Below are 24,730 nucleotides of genomic sequence, written 5' to 3'. Positions count from 1 at the left end.
GAACCTTTTTCATTTTGGACAATCAAAAAATTTAATCTCATTCAAATAAAGGCAAATATGCAAAAGTTTAAATTTCAGGAAATATTTAGAACCTCAGTTTGCCAGTGTTTTAACTAACTAACTTTTTATTTGCCCGCCTGACAAATCATCTGCTTGTGTTTCTGTTAACTCAACACTATCAAACAACAATATGAGACTAATTCAAAGACAAACAATCGTTTTATTTTATTAGTACCTTAATGTTCCCATCCAAAGTTTTTATGTGTCTGACCTCACTCACTAGAGTACTAATGCTTAGATTTAAATTCATAATGCTGGGCCAGTCTTTTAACAGATAAACAAAAACATATTCATGATGGTGAGGTGTTTTAAGCAGATTAGCATTAAAATCTCATTTTCATTATCTCTGAACAAAGTGTTGTGTTCCTGCTCTTTGGGACCTGCTGCCCAGCATGTTTTGGATATTTTCCTGTTTCAACACACCTGGTTCAAATAAAAGGATCATTAACAGGCTTCTGTAAAATTTGATGACAGGCTAATGAGGTGATCCATTCATTTAAACGGGGTCTTTCAGAACAGCCAAATATCTAAAACATGCTGGGCAGTGCTTCTCGAGGGCCAGGACTGAAAAACGCTGCCTTACAATAAATAATTTACAGCCTATTCATAAAAACACACCCAGTCTCCCTGCTACACTCATACCCTTGTTTATATTTTAACCCTCGCTGAGGCTGTGGTATTAGTTTCTGTTTGCTGGGATTGAGAGGATGTGGTGAATGGTATTTATTTGCTTGCCACAAAATGTCACAACACCCTGGAACTTTATTTCAATGCCAGTTCAACTTAAACTGCATCAGGCTTCTTTTTTGAGTGAGCACTTACAAGTAGTCCTAGAAAAAAAAACACATTTTTATTATCTCTGAACAATGAGTGCAAACCAGAATGGTTTGCTTGTTGGATGTAAATGGTAAATGGCCTGTATTTGATATAGCGCCTTCTAGAGTCCTGGAACCCCTCAAGGCGCTTTACAACACAATCAGTCATTCACCCATTCACACACACATTCACACACTGGTGGTGATGAGCTACAATGTAGCCACAGCTGCCCTGGGGCGCACTGACAGAGGTGAGGCTGCCGAGCACTGGCGCCACCGGTCCCTCCGACCACCACCAGCAGGCAACGTGGGTTAAGTGTAGGCTAATAATAGTGTGAGAGCTGCACATACACATAGGTTTAACACAACCCTTGTTGATTGTGCTTACCAGTGACAAGGAGTGTCCCAGTCGTGCTCGCTGTTCCAAACTGGTTCTTAGCGATGCACATGTAGCCACCTGCATCCCGTTTGGTTACGTTGGCAATCTTTAAAGTTCCATTTGGAGACAAAGTAATCCTGCAAAAGAAAAAGTGACACTTTTTACAATACTGGACTAGGGTGAATGTAGCTTTCTATTGAATGTGCTCATTTTAGAACATTAGTATGAGTAATCTTCACGTTTCCTATCGGGTTCCTTGATTTTTTGCCACGTGTGTAAACAGAAAACAACTTGAAGAGCTGTTTGACCCTTACTGAACTTCACAATTCTGCACGAAATCCCTAAGAATGGAACTCTTTCAACTGGGTTAGCAGCTTAACTCTGGAACCCATTACGGAATATAGCATACTTCACAAAGAGCATCACTGAATAACTCAATGAATAAATAAATGTGCTTTAAAGGCTTTGTGTTGCTGAGGTCAGGGAGAAACCTCTGTCATGCTGGGAAATATTCTCCCTGTTTAGGTTTAAATATGCAAGCTAGCTTTTAGCAACATTGAACTACATGGGAACAATAAATATATGCAAATGATTAAATGGCTTAAGATAAGAAGTACATTCTATTATCTAAATTAATTATTTGCAGAATTCAACAATTCATCATTTTTGGTTTGTCTTTGTTTTGCTTATATATTTGGACGATACAGGAGAGAACTTATTAGGGTGCAAATTTTGAAGGACTGAATTCAACAGCTATGTGTTGTCACGTTTAATGTGTTATATGTGGTGTAGCGTCATGAATGTCCTATTTTTGACCTAAAGGTCATGATCTGCTGCGTCTGCTCGAGCAGAGACATAACGTCTCTGACAGCCAAATGTACATGAGATAGTGGCCAAGGTCTTTCATGCACTCTGCTCATCTGAACTGCTTCATCTTTGTTACCAAGCGAAGACAAAGAACTATTTTGATAAATACATAATCAACAACTTTGTTAACTACCAATAACAATGTGAGCCCAATGTTCAATCAATCTGTGAAATGACAATGTTATTACTTGATATTATAATCCTGTGATCAGTAGTACTTTACAAGTTATTATAATCTTGGTCATTTGCACTAGACACTAAAGACACGTAATGTTAAAGCCACACGACACATTTCCTTTTGTCTGATCCAATCAGAACCTTCGTTTCTGGTGCAGGGCGTGGTTTTCTGTGGTGTTTGTATAAACCCTCTTTTGCATGTCAACTTCTGATTCGCCAGTAAACCAAAATTTGACGATTATAAAAACTATTCCACGCCACCTTTTCTTTAGTTCAAGCATTCTAGAGAAGTCTCGGACAGACCATCCAGACTTCCTCTTCAGCCAAAAAGAACCTCGACAAGCTGGATACAATCTGTTGCACGTTACACCTGACTGCAACGGTTCCTTCAGAATAAAAGCTGAACCCCATGACCCCTTCAGGGTCTCAGAGATGCCAGTGATAACCTGTCGTGCTTTTCTACCGGCTTCGGTACCAAGGAGGGTCCTTGAGGACCTCGACATTCTGGATCTAATGGAGGCTTCCCCTGGGGTACGTAGACTGACAGACGAGGTTTCATGTGTGTTATAAGTCTCCTACTAAAGTTTAGAGCGAAACATTCACTCCCACTCAGAACTAACTGCTTCTCTGGATCCGCTGGTTCTGAATAACATTCCACACACACACCATCATCATTCATCACGTCTCACTCTTAGTTCCATCAGTACACAGCGTGTTAAAGTTAGTCTTGTTTAAATTGTGTAGAAATAAATTTCTTAACTATTTTAAACCTGACTCTCTCGCTTTCCTTGGAGTTAATACGAAGTGTCGCTTAATCCCTGCAATAAAAAGTTCTGATCTTCTGGTTAAAATAGTCAAAGATCCATCAGATTGATATTTCATATTTCTATGGAATCTTACATTTTATGGTTCATAAGTAAGATTTAAACGACACATCCTTTACAGTGGGAACTGTTAAATCCTTTGTTTCATAATAGTTATTTCAAATATTTAAATTTATGTTGCCGTATTTTCCGGACTATAAGCCGCTACTTTTTCCCACGCTTTGAACTTTGAACACTTTGAACACGGCTTATGATGAGGTGCGGCTTTAGTCAACCAGAAAGGATGGATGCTGGAAAGTCTAATGAAGGAATGGTTAAAGGAGTGCTACAGAAAGCGCCCAGGAGGATTTTTTCACAGTAAAACGGCGCTGCTTGTTTTCCCAGCTTGACCCCGGGATGATGACAGCAACACGGAGAGCGACACTGACATCGCCACAGAAAAGGTATGTGACGAAGCTCTTCTGAGGCTGTTCAACTCCGACACTGAAGAAGAGGACTTCAGTGGTTTCAGTGTGCAGGAGGACGATGAATAAACTAATCAATAACTTTTCTGTTTTGTTTGATTCTGATCAGTTCAGTTACGTTCAGTTTAACTACGTTTTCAGTTCAGTAGATATCTGCGGCTTTTAGCCCGGTGAGGCTTATATTATGGTGCACTCTATAGTCCGGAAATTACGGTATGTTTAATAATAAAAATTGAAACTAATCATGTTCTAAATCCTCAACTGTATGTTTGATATTAGTGAAGGCTGACCTCGGGTTTCATTGGGTGTGTAAGTGACGCGTAGCACTATAGGATCGCTTCAGACGCGAAAGATCACAAAACCACCTATGAATTACAAGATTACGTATAAGGCAAGATGAAAGATGGAAGTATGTTTTCAAAAGGTGTGTTTTTTATGTTTCACAGGTAATGACATACTTTTTTTTACTAGTCAAGCAACTACAAATCTGCACGTGACTTTTATTTTGAAAATTTAGGATATTTTACCTTTCTTTTGTGTTTGAATTCCTGTATCCAAACTGCTGAGCTGGATACAATTAAGGCATTCACCTATTCACACACACACATTCACACAATGATGGGGATGAGCTACGATGTAGCCACAGTTGCCCACGCCCATGCATTGACAGAGGTGTTTGTCTTGCGCAAAGGCACAACAGCAGCATTCTCTGGTGGAAGCTGGGATGAAGCCTACAACCTTTTGATTACTGGACAACCCACTCAACCTCCTGAGCTACTGCTGTCCCATGTAGTGTGTAAACAAGTCATAGGGATGACTTGTTGATGCCACAATTCCCCATCTCTGCTTGCAACATAAATGACGCCTCCCTACGCTTCTGGGAAATTTCCAAAGCACGATGCTCTGTGGCCGCTGAAACGCCCCATCCACTGTAACAGCAGCAAATAGCTGCTAACTACACATTGACGACATCACACAATTCTCAAACAGCCGGTGGAAAAGTACGGTGAAGCTAAAAATCATCTCCAGAAAAATCCATGTATTTATTTGCCGAATTGTTTTTAAGCACTCTAAAGCAATGTGACTCAGGTTGTGTCACGCCTAAAATGGTCCGGGGGGGAACCATTCTATGTTCTCAACCTTTTGATTAGATTCTGTGATCTGCCTGCAGTTATTTGGGGCAATGGTGGCACAGGAGTTAAACGCTCACCCTGTAATCAGGAGGTTGTAGGTTCAAGCCCCGCTCAGTCTGTCACTGTCATTGTGTCCTTGGGCAAGACACTTAACCCCCCTTGACTGCTGGTGGTGGTCGGAGGGACTTGCCTTTGTCAGTGCGCCCCAGGGCGGCTGTGGCTACATCGTAGCTCATCCCCACCAGCGTGTGAATGTGTGTGTGAATGGGTGAATGACTGATTGAGTTGCAAAGCACCTTGGGGGGTTTCAGGACTCTAGAAGATGTTGTATCATATACAGGCCACTTGTCAAGGTTTTCAAACCTTTCATTGTTTAATGTTGCCATACCCCCCTTAGTTATAGTTTTTTTCATTTAGATTAGATTTGAAGTATGTTGACCTGCTGTTTTGAATTAGTTTGCATTCTAAATTGTTAAAGACCAAGTTCACTTGTCCTTTCAACACATTTGCAGTGGTCTCCAGTAAATATGAGTTGATCTCTGTGGGGAAAAAGCTCTTGTGCTCCTGTTTTTGGAAGGTGGAAGTGAGCCAGAGGAGCGGGGAGCAGAAAACGGCAGGATTTGGAGTATTATTTCCTGACATCTGTAAATCTCACATTGGACTGGCTAATGACTCTGTTTAGCAAATTAGAAGTTTTATTTAAACAAATAACACAAGGCTGGAGGAGTTCTGCTGTGTTGTGGAGTTGCTAATGCAAACGGTTAGCTGAGATACAGTCTGCTGTTTCCTGGAGGCTAAACCAACAGTCATGGGTCAATAGGGGAGTCCATGAATGCTAATTTTCAGTGTGGGCCTTAGATCTGATGGGCTTTTCTAATCCGAGTGTTTCCTAGTCTATTCTCTATCTGTGCCTAATGCAGGATGTAATGGTAGAGGACTATTTCCACTTTTAGCCTGCATGTGAAACTCAGAGTGACCAATCATATTTAAAAAAATAACAAGTAAAAATCTGTTTCTCAGTGAACTTGGTCAAAACTGGATTCTCAATAGTTATTATATATTTTAAATGAGATCTCACATTGAGACTAAATATTTTTTACATGTGATTCTAAATGTTTAGAGTTACATTAATCATTGTGTAACGTGATGACGGAGCTATTTCACCGAAGGTTATTTACCCTCTCTCCTCATATGCCTCTGACACAGAACTAATCTGCATGAGACTGCCTCAAGGTCATGCATTCACTTCTAAACTGCTTCCTTTCCAGCCCAAGAGAAGATTGAAGAAAGGACTCTTTCCTTTTAATAAATCAAAGAACTCTATTTTTAATAAAGCTAATCAAACAAAGTGTTAGTCAATAATAAAATGTTGACCGATCTGTGAAATGACAATGTTATGATTAGTAAGCTTTAATAAGTAATATGACTTTAATCTAGCTGCACTAGACACTCTGACTACACGTAATGTAAACGCATGACACATTGCTTTTACTCGTCCAATCGGAACCTTCCTTTCTGAAGCGTGGCATAGTCTCTGAGGTGTTTATAAATATGCCAACTTTGATTCGACCAGAAATCAAAACATCCAGATTAATAAAACCAGTCCCCACGCCATCTTAGTTCAGTTCTCTGAGTTCTCTACAGTTCACTGCAGTTCACCGCATTCTAAGAGAAGTATCGGACCGGCCACCCGGACTTCCTTTTCAAGCAAAGAACCGACAAGCTGGATAAAATCTGTTGCATTTTACCAACCAAGCAACGGTTCCTTTCAGAATAAAAGCTGAACTCACTGACCCTCTGGGTCCATCTGACGCTGTCAACCAACTGTCGCTTTTTACCTGGAAGCAATCCAAAGACTAGTCTGTCGTGCTGCTGACACTGTTTCATCGGCTCCAGTACCGAAAGGGGGGTTTGAGGACCTGGCAGTCTGGATCTGTACGGCGGTCTCATCCTGAAGGGTATGTGTGGAGCGACAACATGGCGTCTTGTGTATATGAAACTACGATCATAGCTTAAGAGCAAAACATCATTCAGACTTGCTTCTGCGGATACGAGAGTTCTGATGACAAACATCACTCACACATACACCATTCATCTCACATCTCATTCACACCATAATCCATCCATTCACTTAGAATTTACAGTTAGTCTTGTTTAAAATTGTTTAGAAATAAATCTTCTTAAATTTTAAAGGTGACTCTCTCTTCTGTTGTCTCTCAGTTAATACCCTGTGTTACATAATCCCTGCAATAAAAAGTTCCAATCTTCTGGTTAAAAGTACCCAAAGATCCGTAAGATTGATTCCATATTCACTATGGAATCTTACGTCTCATGGCTCGTTAAATAAATGTAAATTAACCCCTTACAATTGAATTTTCACATTGATTTTTGAAGCTAAATGCATTAAAACATTGCTGTTCATTTTTTCATCAGAGTTACAAGAGTGTCAGCAGCAGAAGTCATAAATAACTGAACCAGTTTCTAGCTAGAAAGCATTATTTAACATTAATTAGATAACCCCAGTTAGCTAGAAGCCGGTGACACCAAATGAAGCTGAAGCAGTAACCCCCTGCGTGTCTAACAGATGTGTTTCACTACTAATGAATTATTACTTTCATACTGAATCCATTTGTAGAATAACTGCATGGATCAACTTTATATCAGCTCCTCCAAAGACGGTGGGATTTGTATGTTAAATGCCATTCAGTCGGGGAACTTTAGCAATTATCTGCAAGCATAATGATGCGGCTTCCCATCTGGAGTCTCAGTGCAGTTTGGACATGATGCTCAGTTCGCATTGCTCTTCCTCAGAAATCCTTACGAGCAGCACGGAAGTGATTGGAACTGCATTTCTTTGATGCGCTGGGATGCCTGTGCTCGGGTTGTTTTCATTCAGTCAGCATGCGCTGACTCGCAGCAAGACTCTGTCCGACTGTCCCTGCGTAAGCTTTTCTCTTCCTGCCAGTCTGAATGTGTGTTGATGAACCGATCTGCGTGCCTGATTTTCTTTTAGAACCCACCACCTGTAATTTGTCCTTCTGTTTGTATGTGAACCTTCTTGGATAAGAGACAAGCAACAAATAAATGAAGCACCACTTTGTGTTGCCGAGAGTGCTGCTTGATGTTGCTCATCCTCTGAATCATGTTAGCGCCGAGAGTTTCTAGTCATGTGAGACTTCTCTGCTTTCACCTCTTCGTGATTTAATCAATCACACTCTTGTATCTCTCTCTTCAAACCTCGGAAAGTAGATAATTACAGGTGCAACCGCTTCATTTTTACTTTTTGAATTCCCTTCCACTGTCTTAAACAGGATCGACTTCATCACTGATTCAATTTGCCAAGCTGTTTTTTTTTCCCTCAAACATTTAACACATGCAGTGTTGATACAACCACCTGGCATCTTCATACCTCATACCAAGCGATTTCCATATGAAGGAGCATGCAGTATATTAGACACAGTTGTGCAGTTTTTTCTGGTGCTCTTTCCCCTAATTAGCCTTTCCTTTAATGCATAAACGCCAAATTCACGAAAAACAAATCTGCTTGCAGCAAGTGTGAATGAGAGAGAGTTTACACGTCGACTGTTATCCTACCTTTCACTTCTCTGCAGGATTTCATTCCCTTTCTTCCAAAGGCTAATTGCTGGTGGCGAGGCCTGAGGCTTGCATTCAAGAGTGACTTCGCTGCCTGAGCGAGCTTTTAGCAAAGCCTTTAATGGACTTCTGGAGAAACTTGGAGCTGAAGCTGTGTGTAGGAGCAGAGGGAAGGTATGAGATTAAAACATATAGAAGTCTTGATCATCGTCTCATGAGTTCTCCTGCTTGACTTCCTTCACCTTTCAGAAACTTGGAATCTCAGCATCATGTCTCATGGAGTTAAAAGCTACAAAGCAGGCTCGTCACCCCATCCTTCACACACGCACACATTCATGCATGCACACATTCATGCATGCACACATTCATACATGCACACCCCATCATACGTCCAGCCAACAGCGGCTGTCTACATTAATCATCACATTTGAGTTAGCCATCATTAGAACCCTCAAGTGTCATCACGTGCACAAGGAGAGAATTGAATTTCTCGTGGAGCCAGTCATCAAAGCTTTGCAAATAAATCAATACCGGGTCTACATGAGAAAGCATGCACAATGCCACAAGGCAATGTGTTTGTAGTATCCAGATCAATAGATGAAATGACTGAAAGTAAAATGAGACACTCCATCAGATTCATATTCTTGCTGGCAGAGCCCACGGAAACATCAAATGGGCGTGCAGACTGATTCCTGAGGAACATTAGAGCTCAGGGCTGCTTTTCATCTTAGCAGATGATCAAACACACACACAGATAAGCTGAATAAAAGCAGAAGGAGGGAGGCAACCTTACCTAACACCATTAGCTGGGCGCTGGAATAAATACTGCCATGTTTGTTTTCAGCCACACACTGATACATCCCGGAATCTGACAGGTTTAGCGCAGTTATGGAAAGGGCTCCATTTTCTATTTGTACACGCCCCTGCGGAGTAAAGAGAAACAATTCTGCATATCCATTGCAAGGCCAGCCTATTATGTCTAAAAGCACAGCAGCAATTATTTGTGCACCATGAAGGGAGGCCCGCAGAGGAGGGGAATAAAAACACTCCCATCCAGCATTGTGTTTCAGCGTGTGTCTTCAGTCTAGAATAGATGAGGAGGCAGCCGAGGAAAGTGTGAAGTTGCATCTTAGACACAGAAATTAAGCAATACTGGCAAAAGCACGGTCAGTCTATTAAAATGTCACTTATTGTCTGAAGTCGTTGAGCTGTAAAACCCGTGATGGCAGCTCAGATGGTGATGGGTGATTTTACCTAAACAAGCTGGTAAGAGATCCTCCGGCTGCAGGGGAGTGACAGGGCCTCCTTAATTACTCCATATCAATAGAACAGCCAGGGCACCATATAATCTTGGTAGAACCACATCAAATTGGCGCTATAGATGTACATTTGGCTCGGATCGGTCTAATCCAGTTGTGTTATCGTCCCAAAGAAGCGTTCCAGCATTTATCAAACGTCTTGCTTTAACCTTCATTATCCTTTAATTATACAGATATGGGAAAGAGCTTTGTCGGGCTAAATGATAAAAGTGAATACAAGCTAATGAAAGGATTAACGTGTTGGGTAATGTATTGATTTGATTCTTTTTCCTCGTTATGGCAGCCACAGATCTCATACATCAGGAGTCAGAGAAAGGCTAGCTCAGCTGGTCAAGCTCACTTCTGACTGATGATCTTCTGAGGAAAAATATATTGGTAGGCTGATTGTTAATCTGAACAAGATAGAAACAGAAAAAAGTTACACAAAAAAGGTTGTTTTGTTTCAAATAAGAGGAAAAAGGAAAGTTCAATCAGAGATTTGCTCAGCGGCCCTTTAGAAAGTTGATTTTTAGGTGAAACAATGAGAGATTAGCACTCTGTTATGTTTTTCCTTTTTTTTAGTATGATGCCAGTTTTTGACCACAGCTGTTTTCAGATTTTTCACGAGCTTTTGCATCATTGCTACATGGCGGTTACTAATGCTTGATGTGTATCAGCGATGTTGTATCTCAGGTGCAGCCTAGCGTGCAGTTTTTCGTAGTTGCTGCATGCCGTTCTTCTCACCCATCTTTACCGGCATGGTCTTTGAAACGTTGGAGCACCGTTCTGAGAACATCTGAACTTTGAGGTGATGTAGCTGCAGCATTGGTGGTTTGTGTGTGTACGTTGATGAGCCTTAAGCCTGGTTTATGCTTCTCCGGCAGCTCTGCAAGGGACAGACACGCACGGATTGACGGAAGCGTTTTGCTCTCATACTTCTCCGTATCCTGGAGAGTGTTGCAAAGCAATTCCCCACCAGGACAGCAGAGGGCGTAGCGCTGTTCTGTGGTATCCTGTCATGTATCGGTCCAAGATCGTGTGTTTATATTGTGTTTTTTGTGTATATAAGAGACTTTTTAACACGGACACATTTGTCTCTCATTCTCCTCCACCTCTTCATGCGCTCCCCACCTCTAAACCCACGTTTCCTGTCATTTCCGTCCACAAATAAAACGCTTGCTGCGCATCTTTTCACTCCTCCAGTCACGGGAGAATTAAACGTTCATATTTTTAGAGTTTTTTCGCGAGGTATTCTTCAAGCTTCTCCGTGTCTGCCGCTAGTTAAACTCGGCTCTCTTTGCAATGGCGGCGTTGTAAACAACAGCGGCATCCTGACCAATCACAAGCTTGCGTAATCCGTCTCGTTCGACGGAGGTTTAAAAAAGTGGGCTCGACTCCGTACGTACTTGCGTGCCCTACGCAAGGACGGATAATGGCGTTGCGTGTCCCCGCACTGACGCAGATGGAGAAGCATAAATCAGGCTTTACTTAAAGCTTGAATTTAAGCCCAGGTAACCAAAAACAGGTCATTTTCAAAAACAGTGTAAAACATTACAGTCTGAAAATCCAACATCAGATAGAAATCTATGTTCAGATACATCTCAGTGCTTTCTGTGTAAAGTGTAGAACAAGTAAAAAGAAACCAAAGATGAAAAAAAGTAAAAATTCTTGCCAGTGGCTCATTAAGGTCACTATGGTAACCACCAGTGCCTTGAACAAAACAGTTTCTCATTCTAAACTTCCCGTTAACCGATGTTGGAAAGGGACGCTACAACCTGGAACAAAGCTTTGCGTGCACAAGAGGGTTAAGGTTAGGATGGGGGTGAGGGGGAGGTTAAATAGCAAGAGGGTAAAGGTCACAATTCGGTGAAATCTCTATTTTACCGCGGCAGTTGGAAAACAACCTCTGGCACAGCAGGTCGCCTCCCGACGTGCTGTGGCTCCCAACGCGTCGGAAACAAACGCTTAGTCACCCCACGTCATTTTTCGACGCTTGGGGTGTGAGAAGGTGTTGGAACATTCATGAATCACAGCAGGCTGTTTCTGATTTGATGTTTTTTCATTTGATGCATTCAGAAAACGGACAAAACTTGTGATGGATCCAAGATCAGAACAGTTGATTTAGTGCCTATGCATCAGCACACAGACATCCACTGCATTTCTGAAGAAGTGAACACTCACGAATAAACCGTCACCTTTAAGGTTTCAGTCACAGTTGGACAGCTTGTGTTTTAATGAGAACTAAGAAACAAAACTAAAGATTAACAATACAGCAAATACCTCAGCTGTAAAAAAAAAAAAAGCTCATAATGCACCATTTCAAGTTAATGCTGCTAAACATTTAGCAGAGCTCCATCTGTGCACAAACACCAGATGAGACAATCTGTTTGGGTAGAATAGAAACGTATGGCCTAATCAATGTCAAACGTGGAAAGGAAGGTGAGCTGATTTCAGGCACTCTTTATTTTGGCGATGAGTTCTGTTTTTCTTTGAAACCGTTAGTACGAAGCATAAAAACCTGATAAACCATCCTACCTCCACCATCAGCTGTTCTCCATTCTTCAGCCAGCTGTAGGATGGTTTCGGTTTTCCACTGGCCTTACACTCCCAGAAAAGGTTTTCCTCTATGGACTTAGCTGTGTCTGCCACGGTCTGGAACCACTGGGGTTTAGCTTGGAATATAAAAAAAAAGAAAAAGGAAAAAAAAAAAAAAGAAAAAATAAACATTCAAATATGCTTAACATCCCTGAGTTGGTAAATGCAGAATAGGTTTTATAATGATCTTGAAAGTCTCTCTGCATTTGACCCACCCCCATAGGAAGCGGTGAGCTGCAGCTATGGCTGCGCTCGGGAACTACTTGGTGGTTTACCCACACACACACACACACACAATCTAACATGTTAACGCTGAGTGTCAAGCAGAGAGGCGTAGCCCCTAAGAAAGTCAAATCTGAATGTAATCCAGCTTCAGCTTATTTGTATTGAACCATTTCACAATGAGGAGCTATCTGGGCATTTTATAAAATAAGATAGACAAGTTAAATTTAATTTCAGATCAATATCGCTGGGAAAGGATCTTCTACCGCTGTAATATTTCATATCAACTTTGAGCCCCACATGGACGAACAGGATCACTGCTGATCACCTGTACTCTGTTTCCCGTACACATCTGTAACAATCATCCCGATGTCTTCCTGCTTTCACTGTCATCCAATTAGAAATGGCTCACTTACCATGGAAGGAAATTCGACCCCGTGCCACATTTTTGCCCCGCCGATTCTCTGCTATGCACTCGTATGTTCCTGCATCTTCCTGTTGGAAATTAGGGACTTCAAGGACAGCGTTGGAGTTCTTCATTTTGACTTTGCTGGGGAACGGGACACCACTGGTTCTCCTCCAGCTTATTTCTGGGACAGGGCTACAAAGGAGGAACAAACGGATTTCAACTGTCAGTCACCGAGATCAAAGTGTGATTAAGTGCAGAGGAAAAATAGCTGAGACCAAAGCTCAGGGAGTTGTTTCTGACAAACCAAACCGGGATCGTTCACATTTCAAATGCTCTGAAAAGAACTTTGATTTCTGCTTCTCCGGCTTTTCATATTGGACCTTCTTCTCAAGCACTGATGAGTCTGATTATTGTTCTGCTTCTCCACAATCAAACTACATGAAACAATGCTTCATAGCTATCCAGGCCGGTACGAGTAAGCTCAGGAAAAGGAACACTAGACATCTTTGTTTTCATGAAGATGTTCTGCATCTCATCTGAGATGGCTTCTTCAATCAAACAGAACAGTGTGGAGTACCAAGAACACAGTTTAATTTCAAGATAGTTTACAAATCGGATCTTTCTTACTGGGATTTCATTTGGATATGTGTTGTTCTAGTCCACGTGGAAGTAGCCTGGCCTGCTGTTTAGTTCTACATAGAGAGCTAGTCTGGTTACTCAGAGGCTGAGAGGCACATGAGGGGCGGGACTAGCCAGCTTAAAAATAACCAATCAGAAAAAAGGCAGAAATGGCGACTGTATCACGCGACACTGTTTTTTTTTAAGCTGTAGTAAAAAATGGCGTCCAGTAACGGCTCAAACAAATGTCTTTAGAAGAAAGGCTTTTAGCGCTTCTACTTGTTGTGGTTTTAAAGACATGTCCAAGTCGTCTAGAACAGAGGAAAGAGCTGCAGCGAACTCCGCTTCAGACATCTTTGTTGTTTATGAGAAACTGAGCGTTGCGGTGTGTGACGTACGCTGCTCAGCACTGATTGGCTCGGTTAGAATTCTCAGGGGGTGGGGTTATTCAAATAGAAGAGTTCCCAGACCCAATGCCCATAAGGACCCAGACCCATAAGGAAGCATGGGGCTGGCTGGTCAGGCTAATGCGGAGGACGTCTTACTCACATTGCTGAAGGTGCGGATTGTTGGGCAGCTGTTTGGGGTTAAGATTCAGGACCATTTTAAGTTTTGATAACCTAAAACCTCAGATCTCCTAATAAAGGTAGGAACAATAAAACATTAAACAAAGGAAATGTCAGGTTTGAAATCTCCAAATTATACAATTCCAGGTTGGATCCAGGGGTGGACTGGCCATCAGGTGTACCGGGAACTTCCCACCCCCCCCACTGACAGAGACACTGTTGCCATCACAACCCCCCTTCCCTGCTCTCAAGGCCAGGACGGATAGGTTCCAAGGCCGAATTCTCATCGCAACCCAGGCCTGGTTGAATATCATGTCAGAACACAAATCCAGACCCCCTGGAATATGACCCTAAATCCTTATACGTGGACCAGGACAACACACACTGACGACACAAAAAAAGGGATGATTGAGGAATGGTTTTGAGCCCTTTATAGGGCACACATGAAGTAGTTAAAATTTAAAATTTTCAACCCCAGGTTGTTTAAGTGTGTTTCTTTTGTTAAAATTTTCAAAAATATTTATTTGTATGCAGAAAATCTGAGAAAACGAAGTGATCAAATATGGCCGTTGGCCCTATAGAGTGTTAAACCAGCTTGCAACAACAAAGCTTTTTTCATATACATAAAACTTGGTATTGTGCACTTTCAGATTGAAATGTAAAAGCTTCTTGGATAAAAAGTGAAAGACCTATAAGGAATCACGGAAGTCTTGTTGCTTTCCTTCTGAACTCTCCAGGACTAATAAACCAGCTTGCATAACTCTAATTTATGCATGAAGGAAGCTACAGCTTATGCCACACATACAATGAGCTTGACTTACTTTCCCAGAGCGAAACATTCCAGTTCCACCACGGATTCCTTTGCAGCTGGGATCGAATCTGGAAAATGAACTTCTATTTTTGGCTCATATTCCCCCATTACGCCTGGAAAAAGGCGACAATAGACAACAGGCTCTTTACGTCAAGGAGGAACAACAGACACACTCAGGTTAGATCAGAGGTGGTAGTACAGTTGTACAGCTAGCACAGAAGGAGTAATGGGAAAGGAGCAAAAGTGACCACTGAAAGTCTGATAAAGAAGGACGAAATAAGAGGTGGTTATAAAAGATTCAGAGAACACATCAAGGAAAAGATTAGCCTGGTGGAGATTTATCACTGCTAGAGATGTATGAAAGTAACTTCATTTATGACTTTATTTATATTCACGTCACTAGGATGGGTCACGGACTTCTTTGCAAGTATAACAGCGTGCCCTTTACCGTTACAATTACATTCCCAGTGCCTCGGAGCAAAAGTGCTTTGGTGTCCGGCACAAAAGCCAGACTGTGAAAAATGAGAGCGTCGTACCACGCCAGTGTTAATGCTAAGTTGGTAATCATCTGCAATAATTTAATGATGATGACTCTTTAAAGTTTAATGTGGTGAATGGGGAACCAGTCAGACTAGAGGTTTGGGTGAGCAGGTGTAAGTGGGAGAAATCCATTAAGGGGCAGACATTGATTTCTCATTTCTTGGTCATCAAAGCCTCCAGTGTTTACAGATAGTTGCTTAATATTCCTAAACATAAAGGAGTTGCAGGAAGATAAACAGCAGATAAACAGTTATTTTTTTACTTTAGTACACTTTGCCTGGCTTTTCCACTTCTCCACTCTTCAGGGGGAAATTCCTTTATGCCACAAGTATTGAAATATTGCCATTACTGTGTATTTAAATGTAGAAATGTGGACATTGTTGCTTTAAAACTTATGGGTAGGGTTACATTTCATGTGTTTGTGTTGTATCGGTCGCCCTGTATGGCTTCATTATTATATAGTTTATGTTTGACTAAAAAGGGCTCGAAAATGATTAGAGTCCATGAGAGATTGGTTTATTTCCCATCTCATACATTTTGCAGGACCTTAGGCCCTGTCTACTGTGTTTCAGTTGCTTTGTTTTAAACTCATATTTTCTGCAGATCTTGTGGCTTTTGTTTATTGTAGAAAAGCATCTAGGCCAAAAAATGAAGTTTTAACAGAGTCTGAATATGTAAGAAGTGTATCTGTATTAAAGTGACAGTGTGTAGTTTCCTGGTGATAGGGGGCAGTACATACTTACATTTCAGGGTAGTTTTACACCATATTGCCATGACTGTCACTACACAGTAAAAAAGGGCCGTGACATTTACATAAAAAAACGATGTAAATACACTACAGCGTGGAACATTAAATTTTTGAGCAAACAACACAGTAAGAGCTAAGTGAGTCATTAGGACTCAGCACCTAGAAAAGTGATTCAGTTTTATTTTAATTCAGGATGTAATCCCATTCACTTACATTAAGGGAGCAAGGCTTAAAATCTGTACTGGAACCAACCACAAGAGGTGCTTGCTTACATCACTGTTAACCCTTTTAAGCCAAGCGTTGTTCCACCAAAATCACTGTACAACATCACGCTTACACACACACATCCATTACTGGTAATTTGCTCGTGTCATGCATAACACATCAGGGACCAAATCATTAATTTTTTATTCTATTTATTATTTACTGTTTCTTGTAGTAAGGTATTTTTACATTGCTGAACTGGTATTTTTATTTAAGTGAAAGTACCAGCTCAGCAATTTGCCACTATTTGATGGCTGCATTAAACTACATGAGGCAGTTCTTCCATTCCTGTTGATGTTTGTAACAAAGAACATTTTAATCACAAGGGTCACATTAACTGTACCAAGTAGAGAATGACCTCAGAATAGACTGTGACAAACAACCGCAGTACGTTTAATAAACTGTGACAAGCCATCTTTATTTGTGTCAATTCCAGTTCATTATCTTGCTTTTGTCTATCTGTCTGTCTGTCTGTTTTGGAGTGACTATAAGCAAGTGCAAGATCAGTTTGCAGTGGCTTCACATGGGAAATGTTCTTTGTAACCTGGACACAGATCTGATCAGAACAGGACTGCTTCACAACAGCATTTACTGCTCTGTCAAAAGAGTAAAGCTTCCAGAAGGATGGACGGACACCAAAAGAAGCTGGACAGAATGATGCAACACTGGTTTTATTTTGAAATAAACCAGATTCACTTCCTGTCTGGCTCATGTCATTTCTTCAGCTAAATGACAATCCGCATGTGGCGTCACAAAAAAACTGATACTAAGCGGAAAGATTCCGCTCAGCAGCCGGTGTGAATGCTTTTATTGGACTCTTCGTCCAACTCTTCATGTTTTTCTTTTGGTCTTTGCTGTTGCAACACAAATTCGGATCCAAATCTGTTCCATGCTTGGTGTAAATGAGGCCAACGAATGATAAATGCTTTCACAATGGAGTTACAAAAGTCGCCAATAATCCCAGAAAAAAAACATTAGATGTGTTTCTTGAGGGATCTGACACGATGGCAAAGTTGAAAAGTTGGCTAAATGTTGACTAAAAACACAAAATGGTTTGCAAATGCTTGTGAACTGGAAGTATGTAGAGGTGCTTTGTCTAGTTATGATACAAGATTAGAGGCTATTTCTTGTTCTTCTTTAATGTACTTTTTATTGTTAATCTCTGGAAATATCCATAAAATGTTGTTAAAAATAAATAAAATGATGCCCAGTTGTTGAAAAATATTGGCAGCTTCGTAACCTATAACCATCAAAATCAGGTCTAAAATACATGGGAGTGGGTCTAAGGGTGTTTCTCAATGCCAAGGAACCTTGCCTTGATGTCTTGGCCCCGTCCTGGTTGCCTAGGAGATACGTCATCAGGACACCAAGACGGGTTCCAATTTTCATGTTCTACCAAGGCGTGTGTTCTTCGTTTGTTAGCCGTTTAGCTAGCTGAGCGAGGATACACGGGAAGTGTCTTGTAGCCTAGCCTTGGTCAAAAATAATCCAGAATACACCGCAGTATTTTCAAAAGGACAGCAAATCAGAAGCTGGAAGCTACTTCGGGGACAATTTTCAAGTTTAAAAGTAATTCAACTAATTAAAAATGTTTTTTTAGATCCAAAAAAGTTATCTATTGTTGGTTAGTTGCTTAGTAGTTGCAGCTTCGGTGGCTAGCAGGTAGTAACTCATTTATATTTTTAATTTATTAAACATATACACAATTTAAAAAGTAAATGCTTGTTAAATATTTATATTAAAACTAATACGTATAAAATATAATGTTGTCTCCCGTGTCACGTGACGTGACCGCCGTGGAAGCCGCGGTCACGTGATGCAAGTCTGTTCCATTTAACCGTTTTCTTTGACCAAGGAAGGACAGTGTCCTCGTAAGCAAGGTGCCTGGCCTCGCAAGACATCACCTCGCAAGGCCAGGCACCTTGACATTTAAAAACACCCTAAGTCTCTGGGCGACACCATATTAGGTGCCATGTTTCCTTCTACGGGAGCCCTTGAGGATATTTACTTGAGCAGCGGGAGGACTTGAGCACATTTACTGATTTGTAACAAATGGTTGCAAAACTTTCACCCTTAATAAACATCGTTGTTTTATACATTTACCTCTTTACTCATTGTCAGTGATGAAAAGGAGTGTGATGTGCTTGTCATTTTGCTGAAGTTTGCACTCTCCGGTCTTTTTGACCCTAATGGGCATCCATTGGTAAGGTCTTACTCCAACATAAAAATACAGCTTGCTTGCAACGATTTAGGTATCTACTAACCCCTAGCACCAGGAAAAATACACACTAACTACTGAAAGAAAAAATACAATTATATATTTACCCTGTTTCAGGTGTAGAAGGTAATATTCCTACTTTTCACTCCATTATAGCATCAAACATTATCTTCGATGGAAACCTAGTCCCACCTCTGAACCAAAATGTCACATTTTGCACAATCCTAGGAATAGGGTGACAAAGAAAAATACAAAAGGAAAAAAGAAAAGCTAACAATAACTTTTTTTTACCATCACTCCTGAGGACCAGAGGTGTTGGAGAGCTGAGAACCTTCTCCTTAGTGACAGTGTTGTTAACCACACAAGTGTAGTTGCCCACGTCTGAGGGCTCCACTTTGGCGATGTACAGACTCCCCGTCTCCTGAGAGACGAATCTTCGACTGTCTTGTTGGACAGAATATGGATATTCATTGAAAATCCACGCAAACGTCAGCTCTGGAAAATAAAGAAAACCCTCTGAGTTAAAGCTGTGCTGGGTCGCTGTCACATCTTAGCTGGTTCCACCCATTACATTGGCTTTGACAATATGGATCACATAAGGGACTCCACTGAGTCCTTTACATGTTAACATATGACATTAGTGTTGTCCATTTTACAGGTTTCCTTAGATGAAGATAGTAAGAGGAGCCAATAGTGCAGAAAAAAATGGAAATCAGGGGAAAGGGAGCGAAACAAACTAGATTACAGTGCAAGAGTAGCACTCCCCTGGTGCATGGCCTCCATTCCCCAAGTCCCTGAGAGATTTCGTTTGAGGGCATCATGAAAAAAAAACAAAACAAAAAAACAATGGAACTAATGGATCAACAGACAGATGCAGGAAAGTGTTGTCATTGTTGTCAAAAGAAAAACAATAATGGTTGTTCATGAGTGCACAAAAAATAAATTATTGGGATCAAATTCTTGTTTAAGTCTCAGAAGTTTCAGGAGTTTGTTTGACTTCAGTTCAGCTGAATAGGTGGTTGGGACAGCTCGACCTACCCTGCAGATGTGTTTTTTACTACCTGTTTAAACTCTATCTCTGTCAGCCATTTCCTGCCACCTCACTTTGATTTTTGTATTTAGTTTCTCCTCTGGGAATTTTTTGTTTGATCTTCCCAGACGTTCTCACTCGAGTCCCACACATAATTGTCCGTTGCATCACGACGACTGCCCCTCCCTTTCTATGACTGCAGGAACCACATCCTCCAAATGTTGCTGGAGCTGATTACAAAGTTGAACTGACACAAAGATAAGTAGAAAAGCTACAAATTTCAGGAAAGATTTAGAACATCTGTATACTTAATCAGCAATATTTTCATTAAATTACTCAAAAACTGTATCTGAACCAGACAAAGTTAAGATCAGGCCCCTTTTCCCCACCTCACACTACATTTTGGGAGGTAGGAGTCGACCTGAGTCAAAAGGTGCACGCAGCAACTGTCAATCACCTCCAGCTCCGCCCAAGTGGACGAGCCACTTGGCTTCAGATCGGGTGAATCGTCCAAGCGAGTGCAGCGACGCAGGTACTAAGCTCCCTCTGATGAGGCAGCAGGCGCCACGTAGCTCAGAGTCAGCAGAACTCCACACTGAACCATGTGGCTCTGATGAGCAGCGATAGCACTTTGCAGAGCAATTCTTTGTCAAGTGCTGAATTAAATGCAACACAAGAGCCTTCATGCAAAGAATGTGCAAAAAAATTATCTGGGTTATTTTACATAAACGAAAATCTGTTGAGTACCGAAGCAACACTGCAACAATTACTCATGACCATGTTGGTTCTTTTTTCACACCTGGGTGGTCTGAAGTTACCTTGCGGTTGCGGATGAGGAATGTGTTGCAGTTTAAAGCCAATCGGTTGTAATGGAAAGCAGGAGAATGTGTCAACTGTTGGTGTGAGGCTATAAGGCACACTGGCGCTTTGAAATTCAGGAACGGAAAGGGCAAAAAAGGCAGGAAAAGAAGATGAAACGGAGGCGGAAACGAGGGGACAGAGGAAAAAAAGGCATGGAGGGCTCGCACCGCTTTACTTTCAGTCACTTTTGAAAATGTGGTGAAACACAAAAGCACTACGGTTACAGCACCTCACCGCGAATAAGCCTGTGTCAGAGAGGGAAGCTGTCAAACTGTATTTCACAGAGGACTCTGACCCATTATCCCAAAGACCAGCTGCACAATGCGCTGCCACAAACTGTTCTCTTGTGAAAGAAATTGGTTGTTCCAATGTGCGCACCATTGTATGAAGAGGGTGACAAGCTAGGCAGCAGCCATTGTGCATGTCCTCGGTGTTGTGTGGATATGCAGAGTGGTGGGACTGTGCAGCATGCAACTTAATCTTCTATTTGTAGCGTCTCATTCACAGAACACGCTCCCTGCTCCTCACTTGAACAAATAAAGCATCGTTTTTGAAATAGTCTGTGCAAAAATAAAAGATTACAGCTAACAGCTCTGTGCTCATTAGCCTACATATTGAAAACTGTGGAGCTATCGTGAAGACTAAAAAAATCCTACTTTCCTCCTCAGTGAAGCCAATTAATTAACTTTTCTGTAAACCTCGAGTTTGGAAGGAGCAGGTTTTAGTTGTAGGCAGAGAGGTTTACATTTCCAGAGTGTAGCCCCCCTGTTAAAACCACAACGTTTTCTTCTGAGTAAACAAATCAATAGACTGTGTTAATTAGCTAGCTGCAGAGAGGCTGTTTTGCTGTGGGTTTGTCACCTTTTGACAGCACCCTGCTACCTATTTCCAGTCTTTCTGTGAAAGGAAAGCAGCCCCTGCTAACAGCAGTCTCATCTTTACAGGCTAAATGGATAGAGAGCATCAACTTTCCTACCTCAAAGAAGGCAAATTAGGAAATGTCTTTAGAATTATTATTAGAAAAAGTCTCTGTCTTACTATTTTATTTAAATGATACAAACTGTGAAAGGATTGTTAGCATTGTACTAAAATAAGGATGGTTTAATCTGATCTCAAGTTTTGGATCCTGATTGTAATCAAAGTATTTTTATATTGATTGTTCCTGATCAGCAGGGTGAAACTAAACTCCTGATCTACACTGCTGGCTCTCCACAGGCCAGAGGAAGAGGCCACTTTCATCAGGGGTGGGAAGCAGGCTTAAGGAGACAACAACCAACGAAAATGTGATGAGTTAGTTTCTGTTCAATTTAGGGAAAATGACTCCACTTCTACTTGAATAAGCAATGAGATAAACTAGAAACCCGAGCACATCGTCTCACATGTTCCTGCAGGGCGTGTGTTTTTTAATCACCAGAAATATAGTAAAAGTGGGTCAGAACAGCAGAGCTGCCTTTCGGTTGCCGTTTACTTCTGAAGTCATAAAACAGTTTAAAACGATGCTGGCTCTGGGGTTTATGGGTGCAATTCACAGTGGTGTTAATAAACACAACAGTTTGTGTAAAACACACGGGCGGTAATAACAGATCTAATGCAGGAATAACAGGACAAACACGACATCTGTGTAGGTAAACTGTTCAGCTGTTCCATGATCTTATTCTGTTTTTTTTTTTTTGCAACTTCATGAATTTACTTCACACTAAAGTGTCTGCCCCAAAAAATGGTAACTGGCTTGTATTGGTATAGTGCCTTCATAGGGTTCTTACAACCCCCCAAGGCTCTTCACAACACAATCAGTCATCCACCCATTCACACACACATTCACACACACATTCACACACTGGTGGGGATGAGATATGATGTAGCCACAGCTGCCCTGACAGAGGCGAGGCCTCTCCAGTCTCTCTAACCACCACCAACAGGCAAGGCTAATTAAGTGTCTTGCCCAAGGACACAACAGCAGCCTTCTCTGGTGGGAGCCAGGATCGAACCTGCAACCTTCTGATTACTGGACAACCCGCTCTACCTCCTGCTGTCCCTAAAACATAACTTTAATTAGGGATGCACCCAGAATCCGGAAATCTGAAAATAACCAAAAAGTGCATTTTCAGTTTTCGGCCGAAACACCTAAATCACCAAAACAACATGGCAGAAGCAGACTGTGAGGCGAACCCCATTTTGTTTCATCTTGCTTCACCCTTATGTGACGCCTTGCTCTTTGCTTCATAAAACTCACCGGGGATTTCAATAGAAACACTGGAAGATTTAAGTTAAACATCTCCACTATTTTCTAGTCTAATGTAATGACTTCATGAGGGATTATAATTTCAGCTGTAGCTCATTGTGACTTTGATTAATTTCACAGTCCTCAGCAGGCCTTTCGGTTATAAGGCTGTACATTTATAATTTATTATTTTATTTATAATTTATTATTATTTAACGTACACAAGTGTGGTCAAGTGAAACATTTTATTTTCATCTTTAATTAATTGTTGTTTTGTCAGTGCTAAATAACTATTTTCATGGCTTTGTAATTGATTTATTGCAGTGATTTTAGTGAGGTTAGTACACATCATAGCCATAAATGTGATGGTTCTAATTATTGAAGTGATCATTTCTTTTGGTGTTAAGGTTTTAGTTTTTTTCTGTCTTGGTTTCCTCGCTTTTGGCCAAGACTTTTCGTTTTGGTGCATCCATAATAAATATTCATTCATTCATTCATTCAACCATCCATCCATACACACATACATACACATAGCTCTGCTTATCTAGGGTTGAGTCGCCAGGGCAGTAGCCTAAACAGGGAGGCTTAGACTTTCCTCTCCCTAGCCACTTAGGCAAACTACTTCAGGGAAGTCCCAAGGCATTCCCTGGCCAGCCGAGAGACAAAGTCCCCCGAGCGTGTCCTGGGTCCACCTTTAGGTGTCTTCCCACTCAGACATACTCGGAAAACCTCACCAGGGAGGCATCCTGGAGGCATGCTGACTAGATGTCCGAGCCACCTCAACTGGCTCCTCTCGATGTGGAAGAGCAGCGGGTCTACTCCAAGCCCCTTCCAGGTAACTAAATTTCTCACCCTATCTCTAACCCCTTTTTTTCCACCAGAGCCGTCAGCAGCACGTTACTGCAGCAGCACGTCTTGCTCACGTAAGCTGCTGTTTGGCCCTTCCCACGAGATGCGTAGCAGCAGGGGAGCAGCTGTCACCGACCGAGCACGAAGTCACAGGAGTGACTTCGTCAGTAAACACAACAACAAGCAGGAGAAAACTACAACATGGCTCCAAAAGGTTTGTGTTTTATGTTCTGTCCGTTTTATAATCGCCAATACGGACCTGAAAAACAAAGGAGACCGCTAGCTAGGTGATAACTTCTCACGGGGCCGCACAGTTAGTAACTTTTTTAAAAGTAAAGCAACCGGAAGGCAGCACGTTCTTTATTCTGAAAATCTCGAGAGCTTCGCTCCATTTCCGCGTCTGATTTCCTGTCTTTCCTTCCCCAAAAATGTCGAACTTGACCCGTTTCAGAGGCGTCGCACGTAGAAAATAGAACCGGCGCGTAAAGGCCGCGACATGCTGCTCCTGAGACGCGGTCGACTCGCGCTGCTGGCGGCTCCGGTGGAAAGAAGGGGTAAGGGAGAGCCCAGACAACCTGTAGAGTATATATTGTGTAAAAAAGTAATAATAAAATAAACTAAATCAAATATGAGATAAAAAGTAGGAGTTCCATTCAACCAGGAATAAAAGCCAAAGAGAAAAAGTATCTAAAAAACTTTTAAAATGTTCAAGGTCTGAGCAGATCTAAATATACCTTGGCGGGTTGTTCCAGTAAAACTGATCATCTTTTATACATTTACCCTCCTCAGGCTCAGCTTACTAGTTTGTTCCTATATGCAATGGCTCTAACATGTCACTGTAACAAAAACACGTCTGTAGGAAGACAGCTGTGTGCTAATGTTAAGATTATTTAGACTAAAACTGCATCTTACCTCCAGAATGTGGTGGAGCTCCACACAACAGAACCACTCCTTGACCCTCTCGGACATTGACAGCACTCCTCACCGATTGGGTTTTGAAGTTTTCAAGATCTGAGTCAGAAAAAAATTCAAATCAAATTTGACAGCAGCTTGCAAAAAAAAAAAAAAGAAATAAAAAAAGAAAGGATCAGCAGCAGTAGTGTGTGTTACACAGCGGTGTGTTTTAGGGTCCTGTGACAGACATAAAACCAGGGATCTACGTTTTCC

At 41.4% G+C, this 24,730-nt stretch overlaps 1 protein-coding gene across 1 annotated transcript in view; it reads right to left on the bottom strand.

Annotated features, from left to right (window-relative positions):
• cntn3b (contactin 3b) overlaps positions 1–24,730 on the bottom strand; it is a 118,138-nt gene that overhangs the window by 31,614 nt on the left and 61,794 nt on the right. Inside the window, exons 5-12 of the mRNA XM_015959946.3 lie at positions 24,476–24,574; positions 18,894–19,097; positions 14,843–14,945; positions 12,845–13,029; positions 12,147–12,283; positions 9,107–9,236; positions 8,314–8,464; positions 1,264–1,391 (exon numbers count right to left, since the gene is read on the bottom strand). Coding sequence (XP_015815432.1) covers positions 1,264–1,391; positions 8,314–8,464; positions 9,107–9,236; positions 12,147–12,283; positions 12,845–13,029; positions 14,843–14,945; positions 18,894–19,097; positions 24,476–24,574 — 1,137 coding nt within the window. The remainder of the gene's footprint in view (positions 1–1,263; positions 1,392–8,313; positions 8,465–9,106; positions 9,237–12,146; positions 12,284–12,844; positions 13,030–14,842; positions 14,946–18,893; positions 19,098–24,475; positions 24,575–24,730) is intronic.

Source organism: Nothobranchius furzeri, chromosome 3 (genome assembly GCF_043380555.1).
Source record: "Nothobranchius furzeri strain GRZ-AD chromosome 3, NfurGRZ-RIMD1, whole genome shotgun sequence".
Taxonomy (NCBI): domain Eukaryota; kingdom Metazoa; phylum Chordata; class Actinopteri; order Cyprinodontiformes; family Nothobranchiidae; genus Nothobranchius; species Nothobranchius furzeri.
The sequence above is the reverse complement of the archived record's forward strand: the minus strand, read 5'-3'. Positions and strand labels throughout refer to the sequence as shown.